The 20,762-nt window shown below is 37.4% G+C and overlaps 1 protein-coding gene across 6 annotated transcripts in view; it reads right to left on the bottom strand.

Moving 5' to 3' along the window:
- Nucleotides 1-20,762, bottom strand: part of atp8a1 (ATPase phospholipid transporting 8A1) — a 143,665-nt gene that overhangs the window by 93,513 nt on the left and 29,390 nt on the right. For 4 of the 6 annotated variants that reach the window (XM_028458999.1, XM_028458997.1, XM_028459000.1 and 1 more), the window contains exons 3-10: nt 18,911-19,010; nt 16,462-16,560; nt 7,939-7,984; nt 7,791-7,831; nt 3,802-3,875; nt 1,659-1,728; nt 1,445-1,572; nt 634-745 (exon numbers count right to left, since the gene is read on the bottom strand). In XM_028458999.1, the coding sequence (XP_028314800.1) occupies nt 634-745; nt 1,445-1,572; nt 1,659-1,728; nt 3,802-3,875; nt 7,791-7,831; nt 7,939-7,984; nt 16,462-16,560; nt 18,911-19,010 (670 nt within the window). Of the gene's footprint in view, nt 1-633; nt 746-1,444; nt 1,573-1,658; nt 1,729-3,801; nt 3,876-4,492; nt 4,567-7,790; nt 7,832-7,938; nt 7,985-16,461; nt 16,561-18,910; nt 19,011-20,762 lie in introns of all 6 variants that reach the window. The other 2 variants (XM_028459001.1, XM_028458998.1) reach the window with 1 other exon arrangement.

The following is a 20,762-nucleotide window of genomic DNA, read 5'->3' on the forward strand; positions in this document are numbered from 1 at the left end:
AGGGTTCAAAAAAGTGCTCATTTTGTCAAAAATATGTCGAAAATCGCGGACAGTTTTTATTCCCCTGAGTCCAAATATGTGCTCAGTTTCCGATAAAGTCCGAAATGGAGGCCCCGGAAGATCGGCGTTTTCCGCTATCAGGGGTAACCTCGGCCAATGGATGGAATTACACATGAAGTATTTTAATTTGAAAATAATATATATTTATATTTTATTGTGTGTCTATGCACTACTTCTTGTGCTGCAGCACAGCTCCAGCGTCAGGCAAAATTAGAAGGGCTGCGTATCTGCTGCAGAGGGCTCCAGCATGCTGCAGCAGTTATGGAGCTGTGCTAGAGCAGACTCGGCTCTTTAACGGAAACCTATCAGCTGCTTTGCGGTTCCGCAGTAGTTTCGGAGCAGATAAAGATGCGGTTGAAAAATGGGGGTTAGGTTTCTTAAAAGTCCTCCTCACTCCTCCCAACAGTTTTTCACCTTAGGAGCTTTCGTAGGACCTCCTCCTTGTGAATTTATTGTATCCTAACAAAGAATAAATCTAGGAAAAATCTTAAAATTCAAAGAAATCTAAGATTTTTCTAAGAGTGACTTTTAGCCTTAGGATGCTTTGTGAATACAGACACTGGTGTCCTTTACCTGCATGAGCTTTGTGTCATGTCCCGTGTAGACGACCACACCGTGGATCCACTGTGTGTTCCTCAGCTGGGCTCCTCTTAGCAGGATCTGTTCTGGACCTAGTGGTACAGTGCTGGAACAAAATTTAAAAAATAGGTGTGTATACTGTACATGTACATAAATTATTATGAATAAAAGAAGATTAAAATATAATCAAAAGCACAATACGGAGATTTTAAATATACAGTATATACTGTATTTATATGGCTTACAATGGTAAAACTGCAAAACAAGTTATGGATTAAAGAGTAACTAAACCCAAAAACCACTTTTATATGCTGAAAACAAATGCATTTTGTGTGAAGTGGGGTTGCTGACACATTTTTGTCCAATTCTTGACATTTTAGTCAAAGAATTTGGCGTATTGTGTGGTAAAAATGTAAGACTGCCCTATTTTATTCAAAGTTTGCTAATGGCTGAGAATGGTGGTTTGTAACGTCTTGGTGGCTTCTTACTTCATGAACCAGCACTGTTAGCACCGCCCCTCCTATAAAAACTAGCACCTGTGGACTCTGCAATCTGTGACGATTAGGTTGGATTGAAAGAATTGTGAATAGAGAGCTATAGTGAGTATTGAATAAGTAGTTAGCATAGCAGTGATTGTTCTTTATACATTTTATAGTATAGACTGGGCGTGTCTTAACTACTCCGGGAGCTCCACACACAATCAATGCATTTTTTGAGTTACTCTTTAAATAACAGATTAAAGGTAGTCTAAAACCTTCATGTTTTATAGAGAATTAATGCAAGAAGTTTTGTGAAAGACGCCCACCTGTGTCCATCCAGACGGATGTTACCAACAAATTCGTACAAGTGGCGATTTGGGCTTTCACATTCCATCCTCCCCGACAGACGCATCAGACTGTCGATTTCCTTCATCTCTGCCGTCACATGGTGACCCTGTTGATGTAGAGTGGGGGTTCACTTTGAATAGTTTTATTAGGAAAATGTAGCGTGAATTCAAAAATGGTTTTTTAACAAGTTACCTGTCTGATTTTCAGGTTCGTTTCTCCATCCAAATTAGATGTTTCAATGTAGCACATACCCTGTGGTTCACTATTGTAGGGAAGAAGGTAGTTACACTTTGCAACATTTCAACACTGTTTTCCTATTGTATAAACAAATTACTGTATAACTAACCTCACTTTGTTTTACATGAATATAATCTACATAAAAAATGTGTATAAAAGCACTAAACATGTCTTTTTACCAATGTAAATATTCAGTAAATGTCCGTGGGACTAATTATAAACTATAGATAGATCAGTTAATAAGCAAACAGACAACTACGGCACAAGACAAGACAAGAGCAAACCAGCGTCAAGCATAGCATGCCAAACAAAGATGCAGCAATGCAAGCCAGTGGCAACATGAGACTTTTAAAGCTACACAAATGTCTATGAGGTAAACAGTTTAATGTAAAAAAAAAAAAGAGCATGGCATCTTTGTTTGGGGCTGCCTCAAAGTTTAGCTATAAAAGCCCATGGTTAGAAATAGGAGAATAAGAGGGAATAAGCATCAGAGTGGGTGGTCGGAGCAAGCAGGTAAACCAAGGCACAGCAGACAAATGGGTCTCTGACATACTGAGTTAGTGCATGCTTAGTTACCATGGAGGAAGTCTCTCTAGAAAATCATGCTTTTTCTCACATTTGGGTTAAATGAAGCCCTATCGCAGTCAGTGCTGCTGTTAGCTGCTAAAAATGAGTTTTGCTTCACAGAAATGTTAAGCTCGTTTCTACATTTTCTACCTCCAGCAATGGGGATTACTGAAATACATGCAACTTAAAAAAGCATATATAGGGCAGGATCAAGAAATAGGACTTCATAGTGACACGACCGCCATCGAGGTAATTGCAGTCATCAGCCAAGCCAGGAGTGCACGTGAACTCTTATAGAAGAGCAGCTGACACTGTGACACGGTTATTTGTTTACTCGCTGTTCACGTGACTGTTTACTGCAAGTAGAGGATGGCTACCTGACCGTAGCCCGACGAGACCCCATGGGTCGGGTTCGGACAGATATTTAGAACTGGTGGTGTGTTCGGTCACTTAGTGTCCTTGCGCGCAACGTTCCTTCCATTCCTGCAGTAGTAGCAGTAAGCGCAGCTTCAGCGCTGTAGAGGAGGACAGCTTTGAAAACATCCAATGTTGATACAATCTTTTTTCTGCACAAGAACATGGATCATCCTTATCTTTGATACATGGATCATGTAAATAGATCCACTGGGTCTCTTGTGTGGACTGCGCACCCATTTGTGTTTGACATTTGATCTGTTCCGTTGTTTGTTAATAAAAGTGGGCTTACCACTAAAACAAACATAAATATTTACTTTGTATGGGAAGAAATGAGGTTTAAATTGTCGGCTTCAGGTCGGGCTCGGATATAAATATCTGAATGCCCGAACCACACTCCAACACTCTAAGTGTGACACCGTTATTTATTTAATCGCCCTTCACTGGACTGTTTACTGCAAGACCTCCACGGAACCAAAGAGTAGTTTGGTCCACCAGCTTGTCTTCTTCCAGCCTCCAAGCCGTCGTCGTCTTCTTCATTTTCGGCAGAGTGGACGCTTCTCCAAGCCGTCGAGAACGCGCATCAGCGTCATTTACGAGGGAAATTCAGGCCCAAAATTGCAGTACAAAATGCATCAAATAGTCTGTTCAAGGCAATTGGGAGAAATGTGTGTGGCCTCATTCTTTTTGGTTTAGAACGCTTCATCACCCATTAGCATTAAAAGACTTCAAATTAATGTTTATTTTTTTCCACAAATCCTGCCCTATGCTCTTTTAAAGGGAGGCAAAGATTATTTCTGTCTTGGAAAGTGAAGGCATGCAAACTGCTTGCAGTGGATTTACTGTTGCATTTAGGGTGGCATACAAGCCATGCAAGGTTATAAAAGGTATCATAACGTATCTAAACTAACTGTGGTAGGAACTATAGATGCCTTAAACGACACAGCTTCATGATGTTAGAAACCAAAGAAAAACCAACTCCTCGTTGCACTGGTGTGGAACTAAACTCTCTTCAGTGTGTCAGGAGCTCTACTAGGTCTCCTCTAGGTGGTTGCACACAGCCCCCTATCTCTCCCACCGCTGTTTGGTTGGTTGGTTACGTTGCTCGTATCCTGACCTGGACGACAGTATGACGAGGTCAGCCGGGAGGTGATCCCCATTTGCAGCTCTGACTACTTCCCCAACAGCCACCTGATTTTACCAACAGCAGGGGGCGAGACACAGGAGGTGTGGCAGGAGAGGCGAGGATGAAAAGAGGGGGGGGTGGATGAGAAAAAAAAGGAAGAATGAGAGGATGAAAACAAAAATGCAGACAAATAGAAAACATATTTAGAGGGAGAGAGACAACCGTTTCAGTATCAGGGAGAGGAGAAGAGTATAATGTCAAGTTGGTCATCTGTTCGCCTTTTCACAAAACCACTTAAGAAAGAAGAACCTGAATATCGGCGTTAAAGACTTCAAAGGACTATATTTGCACTTTATTTCATGTTAAACATCAAAGAGCATTTCATAAGATCTTAATTGATTCCAGGCTCTTTGAAGGCACATCTAAATGGTTTTGGAAAAGGTGAAGGACATGTACAGTAGCTTCACTCATGAGTCAAGTTGAATCCTAAACTAGAACCTGAAGAAATGATGGTTTCACAGTAGCTTGTTCTGTAGCATTAATGATAATCATAAAGTTTGACATTTTGGCTTAATTTTTTGAAAACCATCATTACTTTGAGAGAGCTGCTTGAGAAAAAGAGGGAGAAAAGAGGGAGGGGGAGATGTCCCCCATGTACTGGCAGCAGGACGGCCTCGTCTACCTGGATGATAAAATGACAGCATCCGCAGGTACAAAATCACTGTCATTTACTCTAATTATTTCACCAACATCAACCTGTGAAAACAAACTGGTTACTGCAGCGTACGCTTGGTAGACCCCGAAATGTAACAATGACCCAAATTGTTAGATTTTTCTTTTTTTTAATAAAACCCGAAATGTAATAACTGGTCAATAATGGAACAAAGTACTGTTCCTTGTGTTGTGGTCTGTGCATCAGCATTACGGGTGTACCAGGAACTCGTGCAATGGGAGAGGCCAAAAAAACTGCGTTATTTTTTTCAGTGCATTTTTTTCTGTTAATAATTAATCAAAATTAACGCGATTAAGTCCCAGCACTAATATATACATATATAATGTCATAAAATTATTCCACTATTGAGAGAAAAGTTTTTTGCCTGCCCCATAATGTGATAACCATAAGGGAGAAAAATGACCAAAACGTTATGATAAAGATTATGTAAATATATATATATATACACATACATACACACACACATATTGACGCATATGCATTTGTGTATGATACTTCACACTGTATTCGAGCAATAAGCCCTTTAATCCATAAATCATTGACTCACTCCATGATGTAATAAAATTATTACACTATTAAGGGAAAAACTATTTGCCTGCTCCATAATGTAATAATGATGTAATGTAACAAAAAAATGTTTTTACGCTTGGGGCTCAGTATCTTGTTACATTATTGTACACTTGAAACATTTTGGGTTTTAATAACATTTTGGCTTAGCACTTTTGTTACATTATTGACCACTTATTACATTTCAAGTTTTAATGAAAATTTTGGGTCGTTGTTACATATCAAGCTCTAACAAGGCTTATAAAGCAGCATTAAAAAAACAAAACAAAACTAGACCAATACACTCACTATGGAGAAAAGAAAATCTTTTACATGTTTTCAAGCTAATGAGCAATATTGATACTCAACAGAGGAAAACAATTTATAGACAACAGAGAGTTAAAATCACCTAAAGCATGGATCGATAATACTGAAGAAGCAACAGAGCTCAGAAGGGATTACATTAGCATACAGTATATAGCATATCAACATGCTCTGAAGTGCTTTCTGCATTCCAACAAAGACATAATTCATCCAGTTCATCTGTTATCAGGACAAATCTCTAACAATTTCATTCTAAACTCTGATCGAGTGTAGTTTGTATAAACACATATTAAGTAATTCTGGTTCAACAAACTTTGAAGCAAACTGAAATGTGGGACAGAGGACACTTTTACAATATGTATGATGACGTGATTAATAATTCAAACTGCTGCTTTTTTTGAAGATCTCGTGTCTGGAAATAGGGGGAAACAGACGCTCACACACCAGTGAGATGAGTAAAATGAGCTGTTTACAGGGAGAAATTAAGGTTATGGAACAAATGTGTTATAAAGCATGGAGAAACACCACAAAGAGCTTATTTAGCTCCTCTATCACGTACTTGCAGTTAATGGGATTGTGACACCAAACGCACCATGTGATGGATGAATCGATGTTACAATTTGTATAATAGGCTCTTTCATTTGCTTTTCTCTGCCACAACCTGGCTGTCCCAGGGTGGGTTTTTCTTAAGAAATTAAATTACGGTTGTTGCAGCGTTATTGAAGTTGCACTTGAGTTGTGAGCGTGCTCAAACAAACTCGACAGATCCTACCGTTAATTTAGCTCTCACAAACAAAACCACAAATACCGCACATGATAAATCAATTCTTATTGAGCACCTCAAAGGAAGTAAAATGAGCCAGAAGAAATCGGTGATGATGAATGCAACCTTTCTAACATTTTTGCTCTGCCTTGGTGTTTATTTCTTTATTAGTGAGGAGGCATTTAGCTCTAATCCCATTTTTAGAAGCTGCTCCAGTTTTTACCTTAAAATCTTTGCAAACAGATAAACCATTCAACCTTTAACAGTTTTAACCCATTTAAACCTTTTTCCAACCTTATTGCTAATATTAAGCTATTGCTAGGTTAATGCTGAGCTAATGCTAGGTTAATGCTTTTGCTTGGCTAATGCTAGGTTAGTGCTAATATTAATGCTAACTAATTCTAACTAATGTTAATGCTAGCTAATATTAATGCTAATTAATGTAAATTTATGTTGATGTTAATGCTAATAACAGTTAAAGCTAGTGCTAACTAATGCTAGTTAATGATAATGCAAATATATGGTATTACCAGTTAATGCTAGTGCTAACTAATGCTAGTTAATGATAATGTAAATATATGGTATTACCAGTTAATGCTAGTGCTAATTAATGCTAATGATAGTTAATGCTAATGCAAATATATGCTAATGCTATCTAATGATATTAATAATGCTAGAGCGACATGGGGCTAGGTTAATGCTATTGCTAGGTTAATGCTAATGCTAGGTTAGTGTTAATGCTAGCTAATGCTGTTGTTAATGCTAGTTAATGATAATGCTAGCTAATGTTAATTAAAACTAATGTTAATGCTACCTAATGTTAATGCTAGCTAAGACTAACACTAGTTTATGTTAATGCTAGCTAAGACTAACGCTAGTTTATGTTAATGCTTGCTAGTGCTAATGCTAGTTAATGTTAATGCTAATAACAGATATTGCTAGTGCTATCTAATGCTAATGCTAGTTAATGTACATATATGCTAATGCTAGCTAATGCTAATGCTCGCTCGCTAATGCTAAGCTAATGCTAAGCTAATGCTAAGCTAATGCTAAGCTAATGCTAAGCTAATGCTAAGCTAATGCTAAGCTAAAGCAGTGTGACACAGGCCAGCACCAGCATTTTCACTTGCATTTTCTTCAGGAAATGCAAATATTCTAATTACTTCTGCAGCCATGTTACAAAAATGTCTCTATGAGGATGAAGCTCTTTGTCCTGTGGCCTTCTAAAGACCAGCCACATGGAAACATGTGTTAATTAGTATAGAGTGCATACTAGAGGGCTCACAGAGTGTGTGTGTGTGTGTGTGTGTGTGTGTGTGTGTGTGTGTGTGTGTGTGTGTGTGTGTGTGTGTGTGTGTGTGTGTGTGTGTGTGTGTGTGTGTGTGTGTGTCCGTGTGCGTGTGTCTGAATGACTATGTCACAAAAAAAAATCAGTGTTTTTCAACCTTGTTTTGAGCCAAGGTACATATTTTCATTGAAAAAAATTCTGATGTTAAAAACAAATGAATGAAACTCTGTAACCTACAGTATTTTAACAATATAAAGTCATTGTTATCAAAGTGTCTTGGATAGGATGGGAGGCTCAAAAACAAATGGCTCACGGTGGGTACGTACCTTTTCCCAGTGCACGATCTCCCAGGCACCATTTCTTAGTACTGGGATGAGATGGAGAGAGTTGAAAGTTACCAAGAGATTATGATTGATTTAAAATGTTTAAAAGCTTTATTATAATTGACAAAGAAAACAAAAACGGTTTAAATACCTTGACATTCCTTTTTGTTGACAACGTTGTCAGCATTGTGTCGTTTCTAAAAAAAAAAAAAAAAGGAAAAACATAAAAGTATTATTACACATCAAATATTCAGAAGAATAGTGGAAACTTCTTGTGAAATGAGGCAACAGAAGACAAAAGGAAGTGCCCAGATTTTTGTTTAGAAAGGAAACTTTTGAACAATGTTAAGCCTAAACTCAAATGACAAGTTCTTATTAAATTGGATCATATGAATAAATCATAATATTCCACTAAATATTTTCATACCAAGATGACCAAACAATCTAAAGTATTTTAATGTTTAAAGATGAAGTTACAGAGTTATAAATAGCCATTTACACAGAAAAAAAAGTCATTTTGTTTGCTCCAGAAATGTGAATCAGTAGTTAAGTTATAAAATATTAATATAATAACATAACAGCTGATGATACGAGGAATTATTGTTTAATATTTTCACCCAAACTAACTAAATTGTTGCTTTGAAAATCAATACATAAAGTGTTAAGGTTTCATTTATTCAGACAACTGTTTTTCAGGAAATGTAGTTCAGAAGCTAGTCGCTTCCTTGACTTTTTGTCTTCTTTTTGAATGATATGTTTATGTTTCATTTATTTTGGCAACTGTTTTTCAGGAAAATTACAGGGAAACATCAAAGCAATCAGCAGACACCTCTGAAGAAGACTGGCAGTTGACAGTCGAAACATGTCAGGAGATCAAAGTAAATTTCATGAAAAACAGTTGTCTGAAAAAATGAAAACTTAACATATTATTTAAAAAGAAGACAATAAGAACTTGCTGGAATTAATCCATGAAGTGTTTGTAAATTTTGGTAAGTGTGTTGTATTCACTGATCCTTGCAAACGTGATTCTTCCTACCATCTTCCAACAGTACAAACAGGACGTACACAGTGTGTGAACAACGTACAAATCAGCAGCATTAAGTCCCGTCATGTCTGCTCGACAACCATGGAGTCAACAGGATTCAGCAGCTGATTCCAAGGGACAAGCTGTCAGCCAGCATCACACAAAGTCAAAACGTGTTGCCTCACCCATCTCATTTAAATGATCACTACGCTCTAGAATTAAGCTGCTGCTCCCCTTCACTGTGGGGAACAGCCTGTTGTCATTTATTTTAGACTCATTTTAATTAAGTCATAAACCAACTTGGAGAGTTTTTACGAGCCTCACTCGATATCTAAGCTGGCCAGCTTACAGGTACAGATACATTTTCCTTTCTGAACACATTTTTAAAAATTAAAAAAGTAGGGGGAGGTGGGGTGGGGGTCAAATCTGATGATGCTGCAACATGCTGTGGTCTCTAATGAAAGGCTGCATCACATGGGCTCAGACTTTCATTTCCTCAGACTTTCTGTGCTTTACAGAACTTGCTTTCAGCCATTTATTTATATTTATACATTCACTCTAGTCTACACCCTACAGCTGTGCTTTTCCCCCTTAAGGGTCGTGACTCCATGTGGGGTCACCTGGAAATAAAATGGGGTGGCCTGAAATGTTTAAAAAGATTCTTTTACAAATTAAAACACCACACACAATCCCAAACAACTGTATTCTCCAGTATGTTAACTCACTCTGCCATTGGCGTAAAAATAAGTCATTTCAAATCCAAACGCTCGCTGCCATCGACTTAAATATACGTCAATTGTGTTTTTTCAAGGGGGTTGCTGGGAGACAATGTGACAGAGTTCTCTCATGAATATCAGCCTTGTACTATGATGTAGTGACCAACTGGTGCCATGTAGGTGGCAGCAGCAGCGCACCTTTGGATGAGAGATTAGCCATGATTATTGCCATCGCTGGGGAGGGAGCAGCCAGGGAAGAGGCAGAAAATCGCACTACGAAGGGATATTGTGAAGTATCCAACAGCTCACAACAGTTCACACTCAAGCAGAGATTGTGTGGAGCTAAGGTGACTATTGAGAGTGTCACAATTGTGAGAGAAAACAATCAACAATCCAGGCCAAACAGCGATACTCGGCATGTCGCGGAGGAGGAGGAAGTTGCGTGGGGGAGAATTGGAGGACGGCCAAAACACAGTAAGAAAACCGTACAACTTTGACCCAGATAGCAAAATAATAATAATTTTGCCATCGAAAACCCGTTCTCAGTGTTGTTTTATAGAAGGAAACAAATGTTGAGGTGTCCCTAAAGCAAAGCTTTTTGTCAGAAACTGGCATTTTCTGCGAAACTTCTACCTCTATTCAACTGCTGATTACGGAAGAACGAAACAAGCTAGAAACTAAAAAGAAATTCTGATGAAAGTAGAGAGTCTAATCTTTCAGATTTTAGATTGTATCAATCCAAAATTTTCTGTGGGTCAGTCAAAATGCTCTAAAATGGCTCGCAGTGAAGGGGGTAGCTGTTCTGAGAATGGCTGGCAACCAATGAGTTAAGGTTTCATTTATTAAGACAACAGAATAAATGCAAGCTGGAATTACTATACGGAAGTCAAGGAAAAACTTCAAAGGAAACATCAAAGCGATCAGCAGACGCCTCTGACGAAGACTGACAATTGTCAGTCGAAACATGTCAGGAGATCAAAGTGGATTTCCAAAGGAACAGTTGTCTGAATGAATGAAACCATAACATAATATTTAAAAAGATGACAAAAAGAATCTTGCTGGAACTGTATTCTGTATACAGTCAGTTTCTCAAGTATAAATCTAGTTTAAATATTTGTTGTTTAAAAAAAATCTGAGCTGGCACAACTTTGTGCACTAATCCTGGCTACTCTGCATTTGTAACACAGCATAACAGATGTGATGAAAGACTAACTTTAAAGAAAGAAAGGTCTCTGGGGTCACTAGAAATGTGTGATATAAAAATGGGGTCATGACAAGAAAAAGGTTGGGAACCACTGCCCTATAGAATGCATTAGAAATAGCAGTACAAGCCTTGTCTATATAAGTGAAGCAGGAGCCAGGCTCTGGTTGGAACCACTGTTCTTTTCTGTTGCATCCTGATATGTGTAGATAAATCCAACAAGTGTCTATTCACAGCGCAGTAGTGAGATTCTGTGGAAATAAATACATTATTGTAGCACTTGAACTAGAAAAGTTAAATACGATGAGATCAGCATCTAAAATGTCCTTTCGACTTTACCAATATTATTAATTTAATAGGGAAAGTTCACCCTTTAGGGCAGACATGGGTAAGTGGCACAACATGACTCCAAAAATACACAAAATGACTAAAAAAAAGGTACAAAATTGCAGAAAAATACACAAATTAACAACAGAAATACCCAAATAGACAACAAAACCTAACAAAATGACTCCAAATACACATGACTACAAAAATTGACAAAACATAACAGAAAAACATACAAAATGAGTAAAAAAATACACAACACGATAATACATAAATACAAATAAAATGACTCAAAAAAACACAAGAAACAACATTAACTAAAATGAAAAATAGTGTACAAAACAACAACAAAAACACAAACCCCTTTGTTCTTTCCTGTATTGTTGCTCAGATTGGTCATTATTCCTAAAATTGATAATGTGAACCTAGGGTCATACATTTGCATTTTTTGTGGGCCTCGCTGTGATAAAGTTGCACATCTCTGCTTTAGAGCTTAACCCTGAATTTTGTGTGATGCTGAAATATAGTTATATTCATATCCTGTTTTAATTTATTGTAAACAATTTTAAAAGTTTAAACACAAATAACATAAATTATAGGATTAATGAATGAATCCATTTGAATATTTTTAGAAATTAGGAGCAAATACAAAACAAAGGTGTGCTATAATGCAAAACATGACTTAATGAGAGAAATGGGAGGCAAATTAAATACAAATCTAGGGTTTTCAGGGTTGCAATAACCAACAGTTATATAGGTGGGAGGGATGGAGGAATAGACACAGTCAGCAACAAGGTGAGGGTTGCACTGTGTACGCTGTAGTCTGTAGTGCATGATTCATGAAGTTCAGGGTCGATGTTGCCCTGTCAGGTCAGCTTCTGAGGGACGGCATGGTGCAGGGAGCAGCCGCGTTTGCAGGTGACCTTCAGCAATAAACACAGAGTCATCACCATTGTTTTCCACAACAGGCTGGAAGAAAAAGTGCTGCGCTGGTCCCTTCTTCACCAGCTAGAGTAGCTGTCTACTGGGACATGCAAAGTGGGGATCGCATTGCAGGGCCCCTGCAAGTGCTTGCAACTTTTCCCGCATATTGAGCAACTGGATCAACCTAAAAACACTTTTCAATCAAGAGCTTTGATGCATAAAAAAATTAGAGGAATAATAAAGGGTAAGACTTTACTTGAAGTTTTATACATATGGCAGACATTACGCTGTCATTATGACATGACACCTGTGATTAGCATGAATAAGGTGTCATGAAGGCTGCCATTAAGTGTTGTTCTTTACCCCCAACCTTAACCCTAACTGTACCTTACCCCATTAGACCCAAAAAATACCAACATAGGTCCAAAGGTGTCATAATTCAGTGAATGACACTTAATGACAGCCTTCATGACACCTTATGCATGCAAAAGGCCACGTTTACATTGGAGCTTTAATTCAGAATAAAAGTTAATTCCTCTTTAAACGGACCTTGTAAACACCTAATTGCTAATACAAATTTAATTCTGAATTAAACATAAATCCAAATTAGGTGGCTAGTTCAATCTGATTTTAATTCCAAATTAAATAATTCCTCTTTCTTGTAAACACTTAATTCCGCTTTAAGTTAATTCCGGTCAATCTGCGCATGCGCGACTTGCCGCAATGACGCGTTGGTGACGAACATAGTCCAGGATGGCCACCAAGACTCCAACTGAGACTATTTATTTAATAAGAGCCTTAAAGACATGGATATAATGAAAAGAGTGGATGGACGTAAGAATAAACATGCGGATATTCGCAAACACATGAACTTATGACACACAAAGACCTCAGCGAACGGAACAGGCTTCATTGGTGCTGCGGGGCATGGAGCACCAGAGCTTCACTAATGATGCATAGATCATTATAAAGTTAATTTTTCACTGAATGTCCTGTAGCGTGGAGGTAGAATAGCTGTTGCATTAACCGCTGGATTTGATTGACCAAAGTACGGACTTCTACCTTGCTTCCCCGCTGCTCAATCTCTCTTCTGCTCCGCAGATTAAAGTGAAACAGCGTGTTATTGTTGAGCTGCTGCTGCAAAACTACAATCAAAATAATAAAAAAAACAGTTCTCACGTGTAGTCTTATATGTTGTAGGTGAAAAGAAAAAGGTTTGTTGTGTGTTTTTTCCTTCCCAACCCCCAAACATAAAGCCGAATAAACCGGTTTTCCAAGTAAACTCTATCCATGTAAACACAAAGAAGAGAACTTGAATTTCAAATAATACAATTTGGAATAACTAATTCAGAATTTAAAAACATCATGTAACCATGGCCAATGACAGATAATGACAGTGTAATGTCAGCCAATGTATAGAACTTCAAGTCAAGTGTTACCTAATATGTTAAGGTTTCACTTATTCATCTTTTTACGGGAAATTTACAGGAAACATTCTTTGAAATTTACTTTGATATCCTGACATGTTTGGACGGCCAACTGTCAGTCTTCCTCAGAGGCATCTACTGACAGTTGGCAGTCAAAAAATGTCAGGAGATCAAAGTAAATATTCCTGAAAAAAGTAGAATGGATAAAATTAACCTTAACACATTATTTCAAAAAAGAAGACAAAATGAACTTACTGGAAAGATTTACAGGAAACCTAAGATTGACATGGTTGTCCCGTCAAAATAACTATGTGGTCTTTTTTTCTTCTGCACAACAATTAGACACAACTGACTGTATGCGTGAGTGCGTGTGGGTGTGTGTTGGGTCACACACAGTTGTTTTGTTTTGCTAGCACTAACTGCCTTTGTACATGAGCATTCAGTATCTAGGTTAATTGACTGAATGTCTACCCTGGTTGCAGCAGGCACACAGCTGTGTCCTCTCAAACAAGCAAGTGTATGTGCACATGTACATGCGTTCATCCGTTTGATGGGGGATTTTCCTGCTGTGGTCGTGGAACCATCGCAGTCCGCCTCACCGGCTATAACACAATACTAAGAGGACAAACTACTATAAAAACAAAAGTCCTGCACTGCGCACACAATCCTTTCTATATAAAGTTTGAAGGGTTCAAACATTTCAAAAGTACTAAGAGGTTTAAGGCTTATATAATCAGGCAACTGAAGAAAAATTACTTAAATCCACAGATTTTAATCAAGCCAGACAAGGACTGTACACTGCATTCATCTAAAACATATCTATATGCACTTAAATGCATAGGACCAGTGTTTTTAGATGCATTCCCTGCACCAATGGAGAACTATGGGTAGGCTCCAGTACTATAGTGCTTTTAAAAATCAGTTAATCCATTAAAATATCCTTCTACAGTATTTCCTGTTACTTTGCATTTAAATAAATGATTACTGGAAATGTATGAATCGATTATGTCTGAATGACGATGCATTGATTGATTTATTTCTCCCATGCATCCCGAAGATGAACCGTACTTTAATAGCAGCTGACCATTTAACAAATGCAAATTACTGGTATGTCTTTGTATCTATGCTGATTTTCAATTGGTAGCTGCTGACTACAGCTCTTTGTTTTTTTATAACCTCGGGTCATTCTGTTGTGCATGTATAATTTTCTGTCATTACTGGTTTTCATGGTAAGATGACAGCTTTTAGATACCCACCACCTACGTTCTAACCTCTAATATTCCCTATTCCATCCTTCCATTGCCTTATGTTACTGTGACAACACAAATTATTACTGATTGGTAGATTAAATATTGTCTAACATCATGAGTTATGACTAAAATCACATCCTTAGATTAATCCAGTGCTACTCAGTGTGACCACGCCTGGTCTTTCCTTCATTAGCTGCAGCCCAAGCAACAGCTACTCTTACTGGAGTCCAACAAAAGTAGAGTAAACTATTGGCAAATAGTCATATGACTATTTTCACAATAATATTCATGGGAACAAAAGACTGTTACAAAAAAATACATGACAAACCTTAATTATATCACAGTCGTTCACCACAATGTCCACATTAACAATAATATATGAAAAAAGACCAAAGAAATACAACTTTATCACTTACGGTACTGAACTAATATTGCAGTCTTGCGTGTACAATATTCAGCAACAGTCATCTTATGATAGTTGCATGATTGTCTTTGAGCGGAACAAAAATGACACCTTAAAAAGGTAAGTCTAGGCTACAATTTGAATCATTGTGCCTTTAACCTGAGAAAACCAGTGGTAGTTATGTGAATGGGGCACTTCCTTAAGGGTTTAGCAAACATGTCAACCTCCACAAGCGTATGTTTGGGTGCTTTTTATTACAAATGGAGCTTCTAAATCTCCGCTCCTTCCTACACTTAACATATACCGCAAATATTCTTTTAGTTGAGCTGTTTTTCTACGGAAGGACAAACTTTGATGAAGAAAATAATTTTGGGCAAATCAAGAATAAAGTTGAAATGTCAAGATTAAAGTTGAAATTTCGAGAGCAAAGTTGAAATATAATGGCAAAAATAAAGCCAAATTTTTGAAAATAAACTAAAGATATAATTGTGATGAAAGTCGATGGTTTGCTAATTAAGTAAAATCTATGGACGCTGACTAGAGCCAATTCACCATATACGACAACAGTCTTCAGATGGGATTGAATGCTCCACCTCTTCCAAACTTGCCTGTTTTTTCTTCCGAACAGATGCCGTTTTTGGCAATATCTCTTCAAAGTCCTTAAAGAGATTACAACAATGTGTTTAAGAGCTAAAAGAGAACCAATCTCTTTGTTATTAAACATAACTTTGAAGTATAGTTTAACGCAGTGATGGGGAACCCTAGTCCTGGAGGGTCTGATTCCTGAGACTTTTCGATGTCGCCCTGTTCCAACACACCTGGTTTAAACCATTGTGTTGTCATCAAGCTCTGCAGAAGCATGATAACGAGCCATTCATTTGATTCAGGTGTGTTGGAGCAGGGACACATCTAAAAGTCTCAGGAATCAGGCCCTCAAGCACTAGAGTTCCCCACCCCTGGTTTAACGCATTAATCGATACACAGCATTTTATAGACAGCCACGTTCTGCTGTTTGTTGTCATATGGTGAATTGGCCAGTTTCCGTAGATCTGACTTCATTAGCAAACCTTCGACTTTTATCACAATATTGTATTTCGAGTTCATTATAGAAATGTTTACTTTAATCTCGTCTTTTTTACTTTAATCTCAACATTATATTTCGACTTTAATCTCAACATTATATTATATCAACTTTATTCTTGAAATTTCTATTTCATCTCGACATTTGAACTTTATTCTTGAGTCATTTTATTATTGGCCCTAATCCCCAATCCGCAGGGTTGAGTATCTAAAGTTGAGGATTTTAATGTATTTGTCGGTAACCACTATTATTTCCCATTTCCTCTTCACTCTGATGAGAAAAGCAGGTATAACTGGACAAAAGTGTGAGTCTGTCTCTTACCAGATCTTCTATGATCTCCTTGACAGCAGCAACAACAAGGATGAAGAGCAGCGGCACTAAAGTTGTCCAACGACCCGTAGGAGACACATCTGGGATTTGCTAGGAATTAAATGGGAAAAAAGGAATGCGTCACCATCACGTCCATATCGTACAGCCTTTTACAGTCATTTATTAATCAAATTGAAATTGCCTAAAATAGATTACACATTCTAAAAATAATAATAATTCTAGCAAGACTAAGAGTTTTTTGTTTTGTTTTGTTTTTGATGTGGTTTGGAAGGAGAATAATGAATAACGATTTTTTTGGTCACTTTAAATCTTTCCTCATTAATGCTAAGAAGGCATCTTATTTACCAGGCAGCGCAGGGACACTGGAGACTATTTCTTGGCTTGGTGGAAACTTGAACGAGATGGCTCTCTCTCTCATCTGCACCGATGTTTTATTCAAGGTCGCAACATTGACAGGGCAGGTAATGAAGATTCACACTGGCTGCGTTTCAAAGCAGCTTCTTCAAGGTCACTGCATCGTGCTTTCCCATCCTCAGAGCTCTCACATGCAGACAGACAGAGCCTGCTTTTGTCCTACTTTAAAAGTCATTTTGATATAAATTTAAAGTCTCCATTTATCAATTATTTTAGTAATTGTTGACCCTTTTGAAGTGGGCACTTTTTGCTGTTTTTGTTTTTTTTTGTTTTGTTTTTTTTTTTCACTAAAATTACAGAAAATATTTTCTGAGCATTAGATAAATATAAAAGAAAAATCAACCAAAATGAATTACTTTACTTGAAGATTTATACATTAAGGCTGACAATACGCTGTCATTATTATGACTTGACACCTGTCATTAGCATAAATAAGGTGTCATGAAGGCTGTCATTAAGTGTTGTTCTTTACCCTAACCCCTAACCCTACATAACCCCACTAGATCCCTCTACCTAATCCAAAAAATGCCAAGATAGATCTAAAGGTGTCATAATTTAGTGAACGGTGTAATAATTAAGCAAACGATACTGACAGCCTTCATGACACCTTATTCATGCTAATGACAAACAATGACAGCGTAATGTCAGCCTTAAGTATAAAACAAGTAAAGTGTTACCATTACTTTCGATGTACGTTTTACAAACTATGTAGACACATTTAATGCCTCACATTGCTTCATGTAGCCACTACAACGTACTTTAGTTCAGGGGCCAAATAAGGAGCACTTTGATCTAAAGTGGGCCACAGATTTTATGTGGGAAAATTAGTTATTTCAACATTATTGTGCCCTAGTTTTCATTTCTGCCTTTACATAAAATACAAAATATGTAAGAAACCAACAATATCCAAGCAATAAGTGACAAATATCAGTCCCAACAGGATCTTCACTTTGAATTTTCTAGATTTTGTGACGAAATTATATTTAAGGGAGTTGTTTCTCCCCACTGTAGCTGATGCATGTTCATGTGGATTTATTTTGTTTTTTTTCTTCTTTTTCTTAATGATTTTATATTTTGATAGCGCTTTGAGATGGCTATTGTTGTAATTTGCACAATATAAATAAAGTTGAATTGAATTGATTAAGGAAAATATTATGTAATAATTTCAGGAAAATTTAAGGATTTTGTAAACATTTTGAGTTTCTTCAACTATTTAACATTAAAAATTACTGCAAATATTGTTTAATTTCAACTACACAATGATTCATGTTTTCTTTGTCATTTTTTTTTTCTCCTGCGGGCCAAATTGGATGCTCCAAAGGGCCGGATTTGACACCCGGGCCATGAGTTTGAAACATATGAATTAAACGAAGCATCAAAGCACATTAATAGCTTGGAGGAGGAGTTTTTTTTTTTTTTTTTTTGTAGCCCTGACTAGTTTTAAATATCATGCACTAATGGTTGATTTAAACCTAAAAAGCAGAATCTCTCTAAAAAAAAACAGCATCATCAGTATGGGCTGGACCAAATCTGCAACATTAGGAACCATTAACATTTCAAGCACAGGGTAGAAAAGCTCTCATTCAACTCACTTTTGTATATTAACATTACAATACAACTCCAGAGCTGCAATGGAAGACTGAAACACAGCTATCCACGGCTCACTAATGCAAATTTCATGCTCTTCCAAGTCATGTAATATGAATTATTAGTTTGTTGAGCCTCTGGGTAATTCTACTTTCCTTTTAAAGTAGGCACACATAGTCTCGCATGTATTATTCATTTTCCGGATATATAAAGGCTCTACGTGTGTGCGTGTGTGTCTGTGTGTGTGTGTGTGTGTGTGTGTGTGTATGCATATGAAATTACAGACATGACCTACTGAACAAATGTTTAGGTCACAGCCAACCAAAATTCCTTTGCACAATAATAGTCAGAATGAACACTTTCAACAATGAGAGGCAACGTAACACAACATTCTTTGGATCTGAAAAAACACACTAAGAGACTAAATGCTAGGTTTTACCTGTAAGAGTGCAATAAAGAGGAAGAAAGCATTGGCTGCCCTCCTAAACTGCGAGTAGAGGAATCGAGGGAGGAAGGTGAGGACGTTATATTTGGCTGTGCTGAAAATGGAAAAGAGAACACAGGTTAGCGACTGCCTTTAATAACCCAACCATAGACAAACAAAGCAAACAAGACACAGTCATCAACATCCCCCGCCAGATCGGTTCTCATTATAACTCACAACCTTTTCCTAAATGTCCTAAATCTAACTCAGATGTATGCATAAAAAAATGTTATCACATCAGATTCAGAATAAAAAATTACTAACTATCTTAAACGTTTTCTAAGAAAAGCTGTCCTCTTTGAAGATACCTAGAACACAGTAAAGAAAAACAAATCATGGGCAATAACTCCAGAAAAAAATGATTGCGCAATTCTCATTTTCGAACTCCATCAAGGTATTGATACCCTGAAGCCACGCACTGAATTTGGTTATCCTATCTTAAACAGTTTCTAAGAAAAGTATAGAAATGTTTAAAATATAGGTTAACTTCACAAACAACAGTTTAATCCTCTGTGCCACAGCTGACAGTAGAACAAGAGCCGAGAGTATCACGATTTTTTAACGCAAGATATTTTATGTAGTGCTTTATAAATTTTACAATTTTCAGGGTTCTTAATATTTTTGTGCTGATTTTAATGTTTTATATCGTAAAAAGTGTTCCCATCTCTGCTGTTTTTGTTTCTGACTTTCTTATTTTAACATCTTTTTAATTATTTTACTAAACTGATTTTGTGTGCATTAGTCTCTGAACCTTTTTATCATTTTTAAACTTTTGTCAATAACAGAAGAAAATTTAATTTGCTTTATTGATTGATTGATTTATCTGTAAACCTAAAGAACAAAGTAAGTTATCACATCTAAATCAAAGCAGTAAAAGGCATTGCTTAGAAACTCCCAGATGAACTGGAAGAAAGCGATCGGTACTTTCTAATAACAATGAAACACATCCTAACACATCCTGCGCAGAAGACAAGGAAACTTCAAAGGAAACATCAAAGCGATCAGCAGATGCCTCTGCCAAAAACTGGCGGTTGTCAGTCGCAACAAGTCAGGAGATCAAAGTGGAATTCCTAAGGAACAGTTGTCTGAATAAAAGAAACCTTAACATACTAGCGAATACAGTTGTTTGAGATTGTGTGTGGTCTTTTATATTGAAAAAGACTAATAATTATATCAAGTTGAATATGGTGGACTTAATGGTTATGAAGAATAATTGGGTGGAAGCTAGGTGCTGGCAGCGGGACTGTAAACATGGGCATTTCTGCATGTGCTGCTTTGGAGGCTGGTGCTGATAATGAAAGGCTGAGACAGGCAGAGCTAACAGCCTACAGAGCAGAACAACCCACAGTCAGACCTCCAGCACTCTGATTTACAGCTGTGTTTAAAGGGCCGGAAAGGACAGTCGCTTTTCAAGGAGAAATACTGAATGCCAGGATATACCAGCAACAGCTGACCAACACACAAACATGTGTGTCCATGGGCACTGCCTCCAACTCCTCCACAGACCAGACAACATATGCAGTTCCACAGCAGCCATGCCGTTGTTTGACAGGCCCATTTTCAGGGATTTCACTTGTGGCACAACTACAAGCACAAATGTAACATCCCGGCGATGCAGAGTAGTCGTCTTGAATCAAGTGCAGACAAAATGGATTTTTACAGTCACTGTCATCCTTGAGTAATCTGGGACAGACACACAGAGCAAGTGGAATATAGGGAGGCATTGTTCTGACAGGGCTGCAGCGTGACCAATGTTCAAGACAAAAGTCGCTTTTGTTCATTCAAACATACTAGTTTTCATAAAGAG

Source organism: Gouania willdenowi, chromosome 10 (genome assembly GCF_900634775.1).
Source record: "Gouania willdenowi chromosome 10, fGouWil2.1, whole genome shotgun sequence".
Taxonomy (NCBI): domain Eukaryota; kingdom Metazoa; phylum Chordata; class Actinopteri; order Blenniiformes; family Gobiesocidae; genus Gouania; species Gouania willdenowi.